This window comes from Mauremys reevesii, linkage group 1, assembly GCF_016161935.1.
Source record: "Mauremys reevesii isolate NIE-2019 linkage group 1, ASM1616193v1, whole genome shotgun sequence".
NCBI lineage: Eukaryota > Metazoa > Chordata > Testudines > Geoemydidae > Mauremys > Mauremys reevesii.
This window is the reverse complement of record NC_052623.1, coordinates 135,550,909-135,569,848: the sequence shown is the minus strand read 5'-3', so window position 1 is coordinate 135,569,848 and position 18,940 is coordinate 135,550,909. Positions and strand designations below refer to the sequence as shown.

The window sequence follows — 18,940 nt, the reverse complement described above, 5'->3', positions numbered from 1 at the left end:
CTGTTTAATCACTAAAATATGTGTTCCATAACAAAGTCTGGATCGTACATAAGTTGTTCATCTCACTGTGCAAGCCAGGAACTGACTCCTCGGGCTTTTGGAAATCCCCACAAGATGCTGTGCGCTTATTGTTTCTTCTGCAGAATTATTTCTCTAATGAAATCTAATGTTGAAGAGATGCCAAAAACTGGCTATCCCCAATCTGCCTTCACATATGGCAGTGTCTTTCCATCCAGTTAACCACCGCTGGACTGTGAAAGAATTGTAAAAGCATGAATTCTCTATTTTCTTTGTGCTTCGCTATATATGCTTTGGTCCAGATCCTCTGCCTTGGCTAAACTGTACATTGTACAAGCTAGATTGGAGGAGGCAGGCAAAAATGATCAACAGCTGCAGCTCAGGCTACTGCCCCTGCACTGAGAGCTGCCTAACTTATGCTGGCTGCTAATGGTCCCAAGAGGCCAAAAGCAGAGCTAGCAATCAGTGCAATGTAAGAATGCTCAGGCACACCCCCTTTCCTTCAGCCAAATCACCTTCCCCTTGCTGTGCCAGCAGCAGGAAATGATGCAAGAACCTATAGCCCACCAGAAGCTCCTCATTACCTTAGAATGTTTTTCCTTGGCCAGGATATCCTGCCTTTAAAACTGTGCTTGGATGGAACCTGCCCCAGCATGGGTAGAGCAGACCCGGGAAGATACCACCCCCATCCTCTGTTTGGAGCTGAGCCAAGAAAACAGGGCAGGAGAGGGAAGTAGTGGTGTCTGGAGATTAAAGAAGAGGTTAAAGGGGGAACAAAAGGGAATGGGGCTGTGACCAGGCCATGTGGCAGCTGGCTGGTCTGGGCATTGAAGCAGGGCAGGCAAGGTTTAGGGAAGGAGGAGAGAACCTGGCCCAGGGCTGGTGAAGCACAGGTGTGAGAGGAGAGTACCAGTTCTCACACACATACCTTGTGTATTACCTTTCAAGAAAGGCTCTTCTCTCACAAGTGGTGATTGACAGCTCCTGGCACTAAAACTGCCACCATACCTGGAGGTAGCTCCAAGGCTCTGTGATGGCCAGTTTCAGTTCATGGGTCCTGCTCCAATTTTCTATAGTCTCCTGCAGGCTTCTGCTATGATGATTCTTCTTCAGCTTATGGACACCAGTGTAAGCATGGGGAAGAGCCAGCAACACCATATGGGTTTACAGCAATCTATGGCCCAATTACAAAGTCTCCAGGGCCTTCGTTGTCTGCTTCTGAAATGCAACCATCTCGCAAAGGTGTTTAACAATACACAGCTCAGCGGCACAAAAAAGGAGGAGGAAATGAAGAATACTGTATCCAATGGAGACTGCAGGGAAACCTTTAGGCCAGGCACATAGCAATTAGTTTAACTGGAATATTGCCAAGATGTCCAGGTTAACACACTTACTTTCTGGAAAAGTGCCATGGCATCTTTAAAGCCTTTTGTGGTCAACCCCTTGATTTAGTGTCACATCAGCATAAAAACATAGTGAAATGTCTACCACTGTGTGGGACATTAACCAGGAAGAGCCCAATCCCACATTCTTTCTTCTCACTGAAAGCAATTCCCAGGCACAAAATTAATGGGAGTTCTTGCCTGAGTTACATGTGCAGGATTAAGTCTACCATTTTCATTCGCAGAGCTAGCTCCAATCCAAAAAAGTAATCATGAATCACGACCAAAAATTGAACTCACACAGGAATTTGAATTAGCAGCCTTAAACTAGCTTAAGGAAGACAGAAAACAGAACTTGCAGGAGAACAAAATTATCTTCTTTCTTTAATTTTTAAAAAAAATAAATTAAGAGTTCATGTTATTAAGACAATGTACTGCAATGTTGCTCTCCAAATACAGTATAAGACTATTTGTCTGAAGTTCATTGTGTGGGGTTGACCAACTCAATATGTAACTTCAGCTATCACAAATGTGAATCAGAGATATCCCAACTCATCCAACAAGCTTGAGTGGTCATGTGCGGTGAAATCTAAAATCATACTGGTACGCATGATATAAATGCTTTTTCGCTTACTTAACAACATGTTCATCTTTGTGGCTAGAACTGTAAGTTTGTTTTATTTAAAAAGAGACTCCAACATTACTTTTTAATAAGGTGCAACATATAGACTGCTTTTTATAATTAAAAAACAAAGTAAAACAATACTCATTAGTATGCACTCATTCCAACACGGAATGGGATCTTCTACAATGCTTGAATGGTCTTGTTTTCTGCTTTACCAAAACAAAAAAAATTAGCAGTTACTATTACAGTGACACTCAAATAAGGGATGGGTGCATGTTAGCTTTGTCCTGTTCTTTAACAGAAGGCCTCCTGGTGCAGAACACTTCAAATACATGTCAGAAGCTGAGTCTAACTCAACACAGTCCCTGCATAACAAATGTGTAATATTGAACTTGCATCATTCATCAGCAAAGGTTTTATTCACCCATTTGGTTTGACATCAGCCTCAGTCCAATAGCTTGAAAGCAAGTATTGAACTGTAGTTGCATACATTGAGTTATATACTACAGTAACGTTCTCTCTCTTAAATTAACCAAGTTCTGTGAAACCTTTTAGGTTCTGCAGAATTAATTAAATAATTAAGGCTGAGATCTATACTTCAGGGTTTGTCCAGTAACTTCTGAGATCAATGTTGACAAATGCAAAGTAATGCACATTGGAAAACATAATCCCAACTATACATATAAAATGATGGGGGTCTAAATTAGCTGTTACCAATCAAGACAGAGATTTTGGAGTCATTGTGAATAGTTCTCTGAAAACATCCACTCAATGTGCAGTGGCAGTCAAAAAATAAACAGAATGTTGGGAATCATTAAGAATGGGATAGATAATAAGACAGAAAATATCATATTGCCTCTATATAAATCCAGGGTACGCCCACATCTTGAATACTGTGTGCAGATGTGGTCGCCCCATCTCAAAAAAGATATATTGAAATTGGAAAATATTCAGAAAAGGGCAACAAAAATGATTAGGGGTATGGAACGGCTTCCGTATGAGGAGAGATTAAGGAGACTGGGACTTTTCAGCTTGGAAAAGCGACAACTCACAGGAGATATGATTGAAGTCTATAAAATCATGAGTGGTGTGGAGAAAGTAAATAAGGAAGTGTTATTTACTCCTTCTCGTAACACAAGAACTAGGGGTCACCAAATGAAATTAATAAGCAGCAGGTTTAAAACAAACAAAAGGAAGTATTTTTTCACACAACGCACAGTCAGTCTGTGGAACTCCTTGCCAGAGGATGTTGGGAAGGCACATACTATAACGGGGTTCAAAAAAGAACTAGATAAGTTAATAGAGGACAGGTTCATCAATGGATATTAGCCAGGATGGGTAGGGATGGTGTCCCTAGCCTCTGTTTACCAGAAGCTGGGAATGGGCGACAGGGAATGGATCACTTGATGATTACCTGTTCTGTTCATTCCCTCAGGGGCACCTGAAATTGGCCACTGTGAGAAGACAGGATACTGGGCTAGATGGACCTTTGGTCTGTCCCAGTATGGCTCTTCTTATGCCTTTTAGGAATACTGTATGGACATAAAACACTGATACCATAAAGGGCTTGTACTATGGGCATTACATAAGGCATATTTTATAGCCATGGACTCTGAAATTCCAATGTGACTCTAAATATAGCCTCCTCTCTTCCAGAGATAGATGGTGTAACTGATGACAGTATTTGGCCTTCTGCATTCAGACTATTGCAGTCTACTACAACACAAAATACCTACATTCCGCATCCCACAGAGCACCAGAATAGGAAGGCTTTAGGACCAGGTTACCCCAACATACTTGGAGTTGTTTCCTTTTAAACTTCACATTCTGGGGACATAAGTGACACAAGGTAACAACAACAATTGCTTTCTTGCACCCCTGTCCAAGCTTGGTACTATGGAGGGCTGCAGCATGAATCCTGTACATGGTACAAGCAGATTAAAAAGTGAGTAGCTCTGCTAGAAAATAAATATTTCAGCCATGCTATTGTAACCCACACACCTCCCGGGTGTGGTGCTCTGTCTCAGATTGTGGCACCGAGACCACTTAGAGATTAATGAGTCTGCCACAGTCTTAGCTATTAGCCATGTGGCTTTTAGCTCATGCACTAGAGGCTCATGCATTTATCTCTGGAGATCCCAGGTTCAATCCTGCCTGCTGGAGACCAAGGTCTGTTGGTGTTACAAGTGGGGACTTGTCTGGGATTTCAGCTGGGAAGTCTCTGAAGCTCGGAACATGCTTCCTCAGCTAGGGGAAGTATGTAACCCACACACCTCCTGGGTGTGGTGCTCTGTCCCATCTAATGACACCAAGACCACTTACAGAGAGATTCATGAGTCTGCTCTACAGCCTTAGCTAAGGCCCAGGTGACTTTTGACTCATGCATTAAGCTCTAGAGGTCCCAGGCTCAATCCTGCCTGCCACTGACTGGGGTCTGTCAGTGTTACACTATATTAATTTAAGCGATTTCTTAGCAAGTGCAAACAATTGCCAGTGGAGGAACAAGGAATAAACTGGAGCAGGGCAGAAATCACTGCAGAGCTTCATTTGTCTGTTTCTTCTATTTACATGGAGGGAGATTGGTGCCTAACTCCCATTGACTTTCAGTGAGAGTTGGGCACCTAATTGTCCTTTGTGCCTTTGAAAATCTCCCCCGTGAGCTTTTTACACTTTTTCCATAGTCATAGCAAACTACATCATACTAAATATTACAGTATCAATTTGCCAATTTTTGCATAGAGAAATAATGAATCCTTACAAATCAATCTCTGCATTTTAAAAATAACAGAGGAGAGCTGATTGAGAAAACTGCTCAACTGAGTAAAACTGAATGGCTTAAAGCAGGAAACAAAGGAGAGGCAGTTTAAAGTGAACAGAAGTGTATTCCACAGCTTGAGTTCCACTCCAGTCTCAATGAACTTTTACCAAAATAAATGAAGATGACAAACTTCTCCATAAATAAGATGGGTTTTTTCCATGAAAATATTTTAGTATAATTCAGTAGCAAATAAATAACCATGACACCAGTAACAAATAAATCAACATGAATCATACATGCTTGGTTCTCTAGTTTAGAACACAAAGGTTTACAGCTGTTACTAACTTATTTATAAATATCTGCTAGTCTTCGCATCTGTCTAATAAGTTAGTGTGAACGTTGGTGTGTTCTCCAGTACTCCTGGCTCCTTGTCTTCAAACCATATCACTTAAACCTGTACCACTTCAAACCATATCACACATACCAGCAGAGCTATTAGGAAACTCATTGAAGAAATATAGCCTGATGTTTGCAGCTATAGAGAGCGTCTAACCTGACTACCTGATTAAATAAGTCTCATCCTGCATCCAGTCCTCTCTGTTATAGCTTAGTTCTGGGCCACTCCTCATACACTCTATTTTTCTCTTTAAACAAAACAAAATACTGTATGCAGCCTTTGTGTTGATCTAGGAGAGATTCCTTCAAGGTTATTTCTTCCATTCTTCTGTTACCAGTCTAGTTAAACATGATAGATTCAGGGTCCTGGTTTGCCATTTGAGCCATATGTCTTAACACATCCTTTTTAGTTATGATGCCCAGCAGCCTTCTAGAAGAGAAGAAAAAAGGAAAGATGAATCATCTTATATCTCATCTATTTTTTCTGTTCTGCTGTAGGGTCCTTTTATGAGAGCTCCCATGTGCAGCTGTGGATCTCAGTTTCCAAAATAATGATTAAAAACAAAGCAAAACAAAAAACTATTCTCACCTAATGATAACCACGAAGACAATAAAAACCATGTCCATTATAAAAATGAAGTGCTCTGGTTCTCTTTACCTCCTTTTGTGGAGAATTTATTCCACTCGGTGTTCAAGTGAGAACTGTAATTAATGCAACACCATTTTGTTTGAGAAAATAATAAAATTCTATCAGAATAAAATTCACTCTTGAGCAGAGGGCCACCTGCACAAGATCTAGGCAACACAAAACCACTTAACCCATCTAATCAGGGGCTAAGTGGGGGGCCTATGACTTGTCCTGGCATTCAGCACAAGAGTGAATTTCAGCTTGTGTGTTCTTTTTAAAAATTCTGATGCCCTTATTTTCACGACATAGTGCCTTACTCCCACTGACTTTAATGGAACTAAACAAGAAGTGACCATCCAACAGGAGTGAGAGTTTTGGAATCTGCCCCTTATTAAGCTATAACTAGCAATGCAAGTGCTGGTTGTGAGACGTTTTTAATATCCAATATCTCACAACTCGTCAGGGGCCAGAATACCTCCCGATGCTACAAAGCATTCCTTTCCAACTCTTGAAAATAGTTAGATACTGGACTTTGGAACCCCATCATTCTTAGCACCAGTTGCCTTTCAATTCAGTTGTAAAATAATATTTGTGGTTGATGCTTCAAGAACTGCTAGAGGTAGAAACCAAAACCAAAAGGTTCCAAGCCCGAGTCCCTAATAGTAGGCACCTAAATCCATATTCCAAATCAGAGGCCTTATTTCCACAGTTGTTGAGCACCCAGAACTGAAAATGACTGTGGATACTCAGCACCTGTGGAAAGCAAGTAGGTTTTATTTAGGTGCCAAAACTTTAGGCATCCAAATTTATCAGGAATTGGGCCACTAAAGCCCAGGCTAGACTGTCTCTCCAAAAGGTTTTTAAACCAGTTTGAGCTGTTAGGAAAATTTCCCCAGTGCAGACAAAACTGTTGTTTCACACTTTTCATTCAGTTTCTGTTCCTGACCATTTTTTGTCATCTGTCACTCATGAAGTTTTAACTCACTTTCCCTTGCTGTCAGACAAAACTGAGCAGATTTATTTTCCTCAGTTGTCATCCACATCATGCTTTTCATGAGCACTTCAGCCTGGCTGGAAGACTAGGGACAATCAAACCCTTTGCACACAGTGATACTTTGCCAACTCTGCATTTGCACTTGCTTAAAAACAAAATATATTGGGACATCAGCCTGATAGTGTCTGTATTTTACTGTCCTTTATCTTAGATATGGCACCTAAATTACAATACACTACAGAGAAGGGAACATGGTCTGAGCGTGAGCTCAATGGCAGCCAGTACATCTTTGCTTCTAATTCTAGCTCTGCCACTGATTTTTTTCTGTTGCCTTGGGCAGCCACTTGACCTGTCTACCTTAGTTTTAGAGAAAATAATAATACTTACCCAGCTGACTTTATAGGCTGTTGAGAGTTAGTTACTGCTTAGAAATGCCTTTGAATAGCAAAAGTGCTATATTTATTACAGCTACAGCAAAGCTGGTGTGGCACTTTCCTTCCCTTTAAGTACTTAATCTTGTTGGTTCATCTATATATACCTACCCACTGCGTGTGACAAGACATTGTCTGAGTCCAAGTTTCCGAAAGATGTCTACCACAGTCTCCATTGGCGTGTGGTCAGTTACTGTGAAAGGGCTCAAATTGAGAATGCGCCGTAGCTTCAATGGGTGAGGGCTGTTGGCTGGGAGCTCTGGTGGATCTTCAGTGAAATACATGATAGAATTGCTCACCACCCCATCCTGAAGCTGTCTTGCGTTCTCTGGAGGACAAAGAGATCAGGCACATGGCAGACCAAACTCATGTACATCCCTACTTGGAACTGAACGGTTACATTTGCTTTTAATATCAGAACATGGGATTACAGAGCAAATCACTCGCATTTCACAGGGTCACCACAGTAATTCAAAGAATCCTATCCCAAATCAAATATAAAAACAGTTCCTGTCCCTTTTATCTTGCTTAGCATATCTTTACTACTTCTTGTGTTGGGATGTTCATTGTCATCATTCTCCTTAAATTCAAATGATTTATACTATTGGTGTTAGCAGGTAACACAATGCAGTCACTGTATGAAATTCACCCAGGGTGTCAAGGTATGGAAGACCTCCCAAGATGATGGAAATGTGGATCTTCTGCTGTACACGTGCACCCGGATTTGGACATTGTGACTTCTACACCACCATAGAGGGGCAGTCTGTGGGCATGGTTACTCGGTCTGTACACTGATCCCATTCAGGGTGTGTGTAAGAGACGCAGCCATTATTCCAGGATTGCTGAACCACCCCATGCCTTGCCCACAGGTTGGGGGGCAGATTCTGTCTCCTGGACCTCTGGATACTTCCTCATATAAAACTTGTTTACCTAGGCTTCATGTTGGAAGGAGCCGTGGTTGTATTTAAGGAAAAGGAGCAATAGTGAGGGGAAAGTGCTGAGCTAAATGAATTTGGCTACGTCTACACTACCCGCCATATCGGCGGGTAGCGATCGATTTTTCAGGGATCGATATATCGCGTCTCATCTAGACGCGATATATCGATCCCCGAACGCGCTTCTATCGATTCCGGAACTCCACCGCCCCGAACGGCGGTGGCGGCGTCGATATGGAGAGCCCTGGACATCGATCCCGCACCGTGAGGATGGGTAAGTTATCGATATAAGATACTTCGACTTCAGCTACGTTATTCACGTAGCTGAAGTTGCGTATCTTATATCGATTTTTCCCCTTAGTGTAGACCAGCCCTTTGATCACCTCCATGTTCTCAACTGTGCACATTTGCCCATGTTCCAAATCAAAACCTCTCACTGGCACCTTGATCAAGCTGTGAAGTGAAGTTTACTCCTGGCTTTTATGACTATTATTACAAGCCTGTCACTTAACATCTACCCCTAACCATTTGCTTTACAGTTATTGTTCAAGTGGAAATGGCTGGTTTTCTTTGCACTTTTCTCTTCACCAGCTGTTCGTTTGTACTCTGCAGTGTTTGGTGCTAACAACAGATGAAGTGAAATCTCAAGAATGATGATAGAGACACCTCCCTTCTCCCTAATATAAACACATCTTTTTTTTTTTCAAGAAATCATAGCTGATTCTAACCATTTTCCTTTTTGATTGATTCAGGTTGCTTCTGTTCCTGAGAGGCATAGGAAATTGGAGACAGTCAGTGAAAATATATATATTCTTGGAGCTCATTTCCATCAATCAAAGTGCAGAAACCTGCTCTGTGACTTGTAATGTGCAGATAGTAATGATTTCCAACACATTCCTGCTGCATTATTTTTCTCTTAAAGATCATTTTGTTGTAATATCACTGGAATCAGAACAGCTCCACTTCACACCTAATATTACTGTCATGTGACTTTCAACCTTCTCACCCCATATATTACACATACCCCTGCAATTTACAGGAATGATACTAATCTTGTCTTTTCTTGTCTTGATTTATACATCTGACTTTCAAAAGTGAATGTGCCTGCATAGGTCGCTGATATATTAAACTATGAGTTTACATCATCTAGCTGAAGGTGGCTCATTTAGTCTGATCCAGGTCAAGAAATGTTCCTCACATAAAGAACCATGAATAAATCAGCTAGTTATTTTCACTCCTTTATCTACACAGGAAGCAACGGACAATGACAGTTTGGTAACTATTTTTCCAAAAGTTCTACTCCCCCCCAAATGACAATGACACTGGACAACACTGGTAAGCCCATGCCATTATTTTACTCCTGGAAGTAAAATGTGTGTCTCTAGAGACAATGCTTTTGCAAATGATACATTAACATTGGTCTAAATTCAGTAGTACCATAAATAGGGTGAAATTTATACATAGGGTATAAACGGGTTGGGAAGTTATAGATGTGATAAAATATAGTAATTGCACAGATATATTTCAGTCAGTGAGTGTGCAAAACTTAGTCCAAGGAGCAAAGCAGCCCCAAAAGAAGGGTGACTATATTTGCTGACTCCACTGAACCAGAGTAATCCACAGAAGACAGCTCCTGTCAGAATTAAAGGTGAATTAGTCTCTGCAGATATGGAAATGGCCTCTCGGATCCAAGTTACCCATATGAGCTTCAAATCCCAGCTTCTCTAACCTAAGTAGCTCTTAGATCCCATACTGAGGATTTCTCTGTAGTGGAAAAGTGCATAGAGTTGGCCAACATAAGAACATAAGAGCGGCCGTACCGAGTCAGACCCAAGGTCCATCTAGCCCAGTATCTGTCTACTGACAGTGGCCAATGCCAGCTGCCCCAGAGGGAGTGAACCTAACAGGCAATGATCAAGTGATCTCTCTCCCGCCATCCATCTCCATCCTCTGACAAACAGAGGCTAGGGACACCATTCCTTACCCATCCTGGCTAATAGCCATTTATGGACTTAACCACCATGAATTTATCCAGTTCTCTTTTAAACACTGTTATAGTCCTAGCCTTCACAACCTCCTCAGGTAAGGAGTTCCACAAGTTGACTGTGCGCTGCGTGAAGAAGAGCTTCCTTTTATTTGTTTTAAACCTGCTGCCTATTAATTTCATTTGGTGACCCCTAGTTCTTGTGTTATGGGAACAAGTAAATAACTTTTCCTTATCCACTTTCTCAACATCACTCATGATTTTATATATACCTCTATCATATCCCCCCTTAGTCTCCTCTTTTCTAAGCTGAAGAGTCCTAGCCTCTTTAATCTTTCCTCATATAGGACCCTCTCCAAACCCCTAATCATTTTAGTTGCCCTTTTCTGAACCTTTTCTAGTGCTAGAATATCTTTTTTGAGGTGAGGAGACCACATCTGTACACAGTATTCAAGATGTGGGCGTACCATGGATTTATATAAGGGCATGTTAGTTATCTTGTTTGAACTAATATGGCATTCACATTGTTTGCCCTGGTCCACAAGAATGGTTTAAAAACTTATTGGCTAGTCATGGCTAGTCACAGGTAATGCAAAATCAATGTGATTACACCATTTTTTATTAAAAGTGTACATTTGTCTCCTCAGCTAGACAGACCTCCATTTGCCTCTCTATCTTTTGCTACCAGAAGAGAAGCACTATTTCTTCAGGGTCTAGTTACTCTGGAGAAATGCATCTGTGACGTTGCAATCTATATGATTTTATGAAAATATGCTAATGAGTGTGAATATAATGTAACTGGAATATACTTCATGCAAATCGTCTCTTGTAAGGTATCATTACAAAGCTTATAATCTACTGAGTGTGGTCATCCTATTTGTATAAATGTATTACTCTTGCATCTGAAACTAGAAATATAAAATATAACTCTGAGGTCCTATTGTAGTTATGCAAAGTGTGGGCCATTAATGGTGGTTTGGAATCTTGATGGCTCCCATCAACCAGGACAATTGATTGTGGATGGCTCTGTTTGCTTGTAGGCCTTCCTCTGCCATCAGAATTCTCACTTGGAGGCTCAGTTCTCTCCCCAGCCTTATTCCCATGCAGCCTAGCAGAATTAGTAAGACATCACACGCTCAAATACCAACAGTATGCAGATGACATACAGCTCTATCTATCCTTCATACTGTCATTAAGTTAGCTCAGTACATGGCTGAGATCAGTTCATGGACAAAGAACATCTGGTTGAAGTTACATCTGAGGAAGACGGAGGTTATGTTGGTTGGCAACGGAGTTTGCAGCCCCAGTGAAGTCTCCTGTGGTTGACAAAACACACCCACAATTGGTTAAGCCAGTCTGTAGTTTAGGAGTGCTCTTGGACTCCTCACTGACATTAAGCTGTCACATAGTAGTATTCACAATTGTCTTCTACAGCTGGCTAGAAGACTCCATCCAATACTGCTGGCTGAAGACCTGGCCTCAGTAATATGTACTTTTGTTACTTCCAAATGGATTTCAGCAATGCAATACTCCCTGCATATAACCATAAGTCCTCAGTATAGAACACAGCAACACATCCCTTCAGTACCATGGGCCACCATGAACTCATCCAACCAGTCCTCTGCTCACTACACTAAATTCCCATTGAATACTGGTTTGTGTTCATGATCTCTAGTCTTACCCTCAAAGTGCTCATGGGCCCAGCTTACTTAAAAAAAACAAACAAAAAACCCCCCCAATCTGTCTGTAGCTCCAGAACGTGAATCACCACCACAAACCTCACCACCTTCCCTTCCAAGTGCAAGGTGCAATTCTTCAGCCTTGCCTTCACTAATAGACAGACATGGCACAGCGTATATACATAAAATATGGAAAAATAAAATAAAATTAATAAAAAATGTCAGAAAACATGCAATTTTTTCCCTGTCAGGAGGAAGAGATAAATAAGGAGAAAAGACACACATGATGCTAGTTATAGCCCTTCATGCCCCCCGGAAGGCTTTCCTATAGCATGGTGCAGGGCGTGAATAGAATAGAATCTTTTTGAGCTAGAAAATTTAAATCAGGATTTTGATTTATAAAAGACACACATTAAATCATGCAGAATCACCATGTACCATGAAAATTAACCAGCGAGACTGTTTATTGCAAAACTGGAGTAACATGAGATCAGAATCAGTCATATGGTTTCCAAACAGTTGCTGTTACTCCCCACTGCAGCCCCCTCTCCGCAGAAATGGCGGGAAGCAGTCATGGATCACCAACAGGTCCTGGATGTTTTAGGAGAGCTTATCTATGAAGAAATGTTCTTTGATTTTTAATTCTTGACTCTGCCTCAGGCTTATTAGAAGAGATTTTAATTAGAGCTCCCCAGAAACCACACATTTTTTTCCTGTGGAAAATTTGGATTTCACATAAACCATTTTCTGAGAGGAAAATATTTCAGTTGAAAAATGTGGACCAGCTTTAATTTTTAATTAACTCTGCCCTAATAATAAAAAGCTTAGAGACAGGATCACACATCCATGTGCCTCCCTGCGAACAAACCCGCCTTGTTGCCGATTAGCATCATCATCAAAAAGTATAATTCTCAGCTTTTTATACCCATTTCAGATGGTGTCTGATCTCTCTACATTTAAATTAACAGGCCTGATCCTTTCCTGTTTGCAGCTTTGCTGATCACTGACATTGGTGTGACATTAGTGCAGTGGGCCTGAAATCCAGCCTGACAACTCGCTGCACACTCACTGCATGACAACATATGGTACAAGACAGACAAGGGTCAGGCCCAATGTATCTAATTTGTATTTTCAAGTTCTCACAAGGGAATTTAGGGAGTTGGGGATGGGCAGCACCTTAAAACTAGTTAGAAAGAAAATGATATAAAACTGCAAACTCCGTACATTTTATAAAAAGTACCAATTCTTGGTCTTTATACCTTTTGTCAACTCTCAAACACTGGTTTATTTTGCCCTTCTGATCCTGCCATATGTGTATCTTTTGTATCTGCCAGAGGAAGTGACAGCCTGGAAGTAAAACAAAGATTTAAAGGGACACTGTCACAATTGTTGGCTTAATTATCCTGTAAATGACTTAACAATTGTCTTGTATTGAAGTTATTACTTTGAGGATTCCTTCCTTGTGATTTTGAGGAGGGTAGGGAGGGGGCTATTGAGTTGATGCTATTCAAAAAAGTAAATTCCCTTGAACTACTTGGTTGTCTTTTACAGTTAGATGAGCCAGGTGCCTTGTAGTTTGAGGTGTATGCACTTCCCTATTTTTGATAATTGCAAAACTAGTCTGAATTAACAAATAGGGTTGCCAGGCATCTGGTTTTCAACTGGAATGCCCAGTAGAAAAGAGACCCTGGCGGCTCTGATTGGCACCACTGGCCGAGCTGTTAAAAGTCCAGTCAGTGGCACAGCGGGGGCCCGGGGCTAACGCGGGCTCCCTGTCTGTCCTAGCTCTGCGCTGCTCCCAGAAGTGGCCGCTAGATCTTTGCAACACCTAGGTGCATGGGCGGCAGGGAGCCTCTGCGTGCTGTCCCCACCCCCAGTGCCAACTCCACAGCTCTTAGAGCCTCCCTGACCACCCATGCGCCAAGGGACTGCAGGGACCATGCAGCCACTTCCTGGGAGCCGTGTTAAGTGCCGCTGGGACCCTGTACCTCCCACATCCCAACCCCCTGCCCCAGCCCGGAGCTCTCTCCTGCACCCCAAACCCTTCATCCCCGGCTCCACCCCAGAGCCCTCACTCCCCTTCATACCCCAACTCCCTGCCCCATCCCAGAGCCCTCTCCTGCACCCAAGACCCTCATCCCTGGCCTCATCCCAGAGCCCACACCCTCAGACAGAGCCTTCACCCCCCCACACATCCCAACTCCCTTCCCTAGCCTGAAGCCCCCTCCTTCACCCCGAACCCTTCATCCCCAGCCCTACCCTAGAGCCTGCACTCCCAGCCAGAGTCTGAACCCCCTCCCACACTCCGAACCCCTGGGCTCCAGCCTGGAGTCTCCTCCTGCACCCCAACCTCTCATTTCTGGCCCCACACAGAGCCTGCATCCCCGGCCCAGAGCCCATCCCTTCCCCCCACAGCCTAGCCCCCTGCCCCAGCCCGGAGCCCTCTCCCGCACCCCAAACCCCTCATCCCCAGCCCCACCCCAGAGCCCACACCCCTAGCCATAGTTCTCACCCCCCTCCCCAAGCCTGGTGAAAGTGAGTTGTGGGGTGGAGAGTGAGCGACAGAGGAAGGGGGATATAGCGAGATGTGGCGGGGCCTTGGAGAATGGGCAGGGGAAGGGTGGGGCCTCAGGGAAGGAGCAGGGCAGGCTTGTTTGGTTTTGTGTGATTAGTTGGCAATCCTATTCACAAGCCATTTAAACCACCCACCTCTCAGTCATGCAGTTAAAAACAAACGTACTTGTAGCTTAAGGGAAGGCTTCAATATGTATTATAGCTAGAAACTGGGCTCTAGAATTCTTCTCTCATCTGCTCCTTATCACTCACTCCCTATGCAGAACATGAATCCATTAACTTTTGAGTCTATGGCACTCTGTTAAACCTACAATGATGAAGTGGATTCCAAAGTAGGCACAAAGAGTTTTTCCATCCCTTGTGCTTAACATATATAATATGACACCAATCATCAGTTTTGGAGGAAGGGAGATGGGAAATCAAATTATAGACGGACACCTGATGGGAACAAGTAATTTAGTTTTTAGGTCTAATTTTACTTAGGGGTAGATCCACAAAGGGACAAATTGAGAGGCAAGGCTCTGAGAAAGTAGGTATTACAAATCTTCCCTTTGTAAAGAGATACTTTAGGTAGTATCCTTTTAAGTAGAGCAGCTTAAAATGTAAAGAGTACATGGTTTACAGAGCAATTTTTTCTTTGTGAAAAAGTCCCTGTCAGCAGGAAAGGCTGTCACCAAAACGGCTGTTATTTTCTACTTATAGATTTTATTTTCCAAAGAACTCAGGAGCTTCCCCTCCTCCACTCATCTGAAAATCATACCACTGATCTTTCAGGTCACCAAGATCTGCAAGATTTAAATGCTTGCAAATTAGAATAACTATGATGTGATAACAGAAACTAACACAGTGTGGCACCAGCACTTTGCATGTTTTTATGTAGTGGCTGGGGTTCATAGATATCTTTGGACTTTTACTGCTGAGAGTGACAAGAGGTTTGGTTGGAGGCTAGAGATGCTACTGACCATGGTCTGATTTGACTTTCACCAATTTGAAACTGGTTTAACTCCAACGGCTTCAACAGAGTTACTTCAGGTTTATCTCAGCATAATTGAGTGTGGAATTAAACCCCAGAGGTTGCCGAAGGTATGTTGTAGTGGGGAGGTTGCTTGGCATGGTTCTTATAAAGAAGGGTAGAAACAGACTTCCACATCCTTTGGAGTAAACATTCAGTTTTGTTCTTACTTACCTATTTGTACATGCTTCACAGTATCACTAATGCCCTTTACATTCCCATTAAAATCTATATTGTACTCTTTACTCACTTATTGCAAGAATCAGTTCCCGTCTCTGTGCAAAACCAATGAGACGCTCCGAGTCTTTGGAAACCACCACCGGAAAGCCATTGTAATCGGTCTCTTTGATTAACGTCTCCACATCTTCCACTGTCATACTATCCTGTGTCAGAACGGAGAGTGGAGGCTCACCACGCCTAGGCCTCATGACATCTGTTGCTAGTGTTCGGTGTGTGAACTCATCCTTAGCATCCAGAAATGGGTAACCATTCAAGTGGATGTGTGCCTCATAGATCCCTTCTTTCCCAAAGGCATCTGCTACCCACTTGCTGGTCACAGCTGCAGCCATTAGAGGTACAATATACTCCAAGCCTCCGGTTAACTCAAACATAATAACCACCAGGGAGACAGTCATTCTGGTAACTCCACCTGCCAAGAAAAAGATCATTCAGGTTCCCCCCTAAAAAAAAACAACAAAAATCTATAAATGTATCAACTCTTCTGGCTTTCTAGTATCTTATATTCATAAAGGCATGAAATTATTCAACCCCCGCACTGTGTCTCGTTCACTGAAAGTACAGGTTTCCATTTCATCTGCTGTAATTTTGAACAGAAAAGGTTACAGTGACGTGCTCAATCCAAATTTATTAGCATGTGAAAAGCACATAATTACGGACTCTGGTACCTGCGTGCTTGGAGATTACCTTAATTCAATAATCTGGCACAACAGCAAAGCACACACATGTCTGAACTGTACTTGATACGTGCATACCAAAACTGGATTGGGGTCAATCTAAACTACTAGGCCCGTATTTCTGGGAAAATCAGTGCTAAAGTGCAGACATGTTTAATTTCATTATTGACTTCTTCATTTATATACAATTGATTCTATTGAAAGTTGAATTTGAAAACATATTTGATTAAGGATTACACTCAAAGAAAAAGAAGCATCAAGGGAACTGTATTAAACATAGCACGCTCCTCGATCAACCTCTGTAAATTGCTTATCATAATGTAAGCAGCTTCCATGAAATGTGTTTTTGTAGCTTGGTTGTGATGAGCCTCTGAATATAAATCAGTTCTAGCATCAACATTTTCCACTGTAGTTTCTTTGTGTCATTTTATAATTAATCTGTTTACTGCTGCAGTTTACATTACAGTATATAAAGGATCATACAATCACAGTATAACAATTGTATATGTTTCTCCAGGTAATATCAGAAAGATCATTGTGATAATTTGATATTCTTAGATCTCCAAATACAGTGCCATTTTTTAGATTGGAGAGATAGGAAAATAGGTTATTAAAAGTTGTTTTTTATATAATGGCATGGGTAATGCTATGCAGTTACAATTATTACATAGTATCAGGTGCCACAGGATTCTTTGCTGCTTCTACAGAACCAGACTAACACGGCTACCCCTCTGATACTTGACACCATGCAAGGCACTGCATTTAGCCGTATGGCGTGGAAATCCATCAACCTCATGAAGAAACTTGCACAAATACAGACGGAGATCATCTTCCTTTCCAAATGTAAACGGATGGACATCATACCTAATGGACTAAAGGTAAAAAATCCACTGCTATCTACATACTACACAGACCACAGTGAGAGATTATGCCATACTCTATCAAAGAAACTGAGGAACCACCTGATCAGCATCCTATACAGCAAACAGGAAAACATCAAAAAAGAGCTCTCCAACCTGGAGACTCTCATCAATAACCAAACTTCCATACAAACGGACTTCACTAACATAAGACAGGAGATCTACATTACTCACTTCACCTCTCTACAAAGGAAAAAGGACTGTAAGCTGTCGAAACTCCTACCTGCTACATGGGGCCACAACCGTGGTACCCCTAACAAACTCAGCAATATCGTCAATCTATCCAACCACACACTCAGCCCAGAAGAAATGTCTGTCCTATCTCGGGGACTCTCTTTCTGCCCTGCCACCCCCACCAACATGATACAGTTCTGCGGCGATCTGGAAGCCTACTTTCGCCGTCTCCGACTCAAAGAATACTTTCAGGACAACACTGAACAGCGCACTGATACACAGTTACCCTCCCACCAACAGCACAAAAAGAAGAACTCCACATGGACTCCTCCTGAGGGTCGAAATGACAGTCTGGACCTATACATTGAATGCTTCCGCCGACGTGCACAGGCAGAAATTGTGGAAAAACAACATCGCTTGCCTCATAACCTAAGTCGTGCAGAATGCAATGCCATCCACAGCCTCAGAAACCATCCTGACATTATAATCAAAGAGGCTGATAAAGGAGGTGCTGTTGTCATCATGAACAGGTCTGACTACCAAAAGGAGGCCGCCAGACAACTCTCCAACACCAAATTCTACAGGCCACTTCCCTCAGATCCCACTGAGGAATACACTAAGAAACTGCACCATCTACTCAGGACACTCCCTACACCAACACCGGAACAAATCAACATACCCTTAGAGCCCCGACCAGGGCTATTCTATCTACTGCCCAAAATCCACAAACCTGGAAATCCTGGACGCCCCATCATCTCAGGCATTGGAACTCTCACTGAAGGACTGTCTGGATATGTGGACTCTCTACTCAGACCCTATGCCACCAGCACTCCCAGCTATCTCCGTGACACCACTGATTTCCTGAGGAAACTACAATGCATTGGTGACCTTCCAGAAAACACCATCCTGGCCACCATGGATGTAGAGGCTCTCTACACAAACATCCCACACGCTGATGGAATACAAGCTGTCAGAAACAGTATCCCTGATGATGCCACAGCACAACTGGTTGCTGAGCTCTGTGCCTTTAACCTCACACACAACTATTTCAAATTTGATGACAATATACATCTCCAGATCAGTGGCACCGCTATGGGCACCCACATGGCCCCACAATATGCCAATATTTTTATGACTGACCTGGAACAACGCTTCCTCAGCTCCCGTCCACTCACGCCCCTTCTCTACCTACGTTACATTGATGACATCTTCATCATCTGGACCCATGGGAAGGAGACTCTGGAAAAATTCCACCATGATTTCAACAGCTTCCACCCCACCATCAACCTCAGCCTGGACCAATCTACACGGGAGGTCCACTTCCTAGACACTACAGTGCAAATAATTGATGGTCACATTAACACCACCCTATACCGAAAACCTACCGACCGCTATGCCTACCTTCATGCCTCCAGCTTCCATCCCGGGCACACCACAAGATCCATTGTCTACAGCCAAGCACTGAGGTACAATCACATCTGCTCTAACTCCACAGACAGAGACCAACACCTACAAA

At 42.6% G+C, this 18,940-nt stretch overlaps 1 protein-coding gene across 5 annotated transcripts in view; it reads right to left on the bottom strand.

Moving 5' to 3' along the window:
* Nucleotides 1–5,118: 5,118 nt before the first annotated feature.
* CLCN4 (chloride voltage-gated channel 4) overlaps nucleotides 5,119–18,940 on the bottom strand; it is a 61,604-nt gene continuing 47,782 nt past the window's right edge. For 4 of the 5 annotated variants that reach the window (XM_039520880.1, XM_039520882.1, XM_039520881.1 and 1 more), the window contains exons 10-12: nucleotides 15,667–16,065; nucleotides 7,344–7,560; nucleotides 5,119–5,609 (exon numbers count right to left, since the gene is read on the bottom strand). In XM_039520880.1, the coding sequence (XP_039376814.1) occupies nucleotides 5,519–5,609; nucleotides 7,344–7,560; nucleotides 15,667–16,065 (707 nt within the window). In that variant the 3' untranslated portion in view covers nucleotides 5,119–5,518. Of the gene's footprint in view, nucleotides 5,610–7,343; nucleotides 7,561–13,089; nucleotides 13,178–15,666; nucleotides 16,066–18,940 lie in introns of those variants that run through there. The other variant, XM_039520884.1, reaches the window with a different exon arrangement.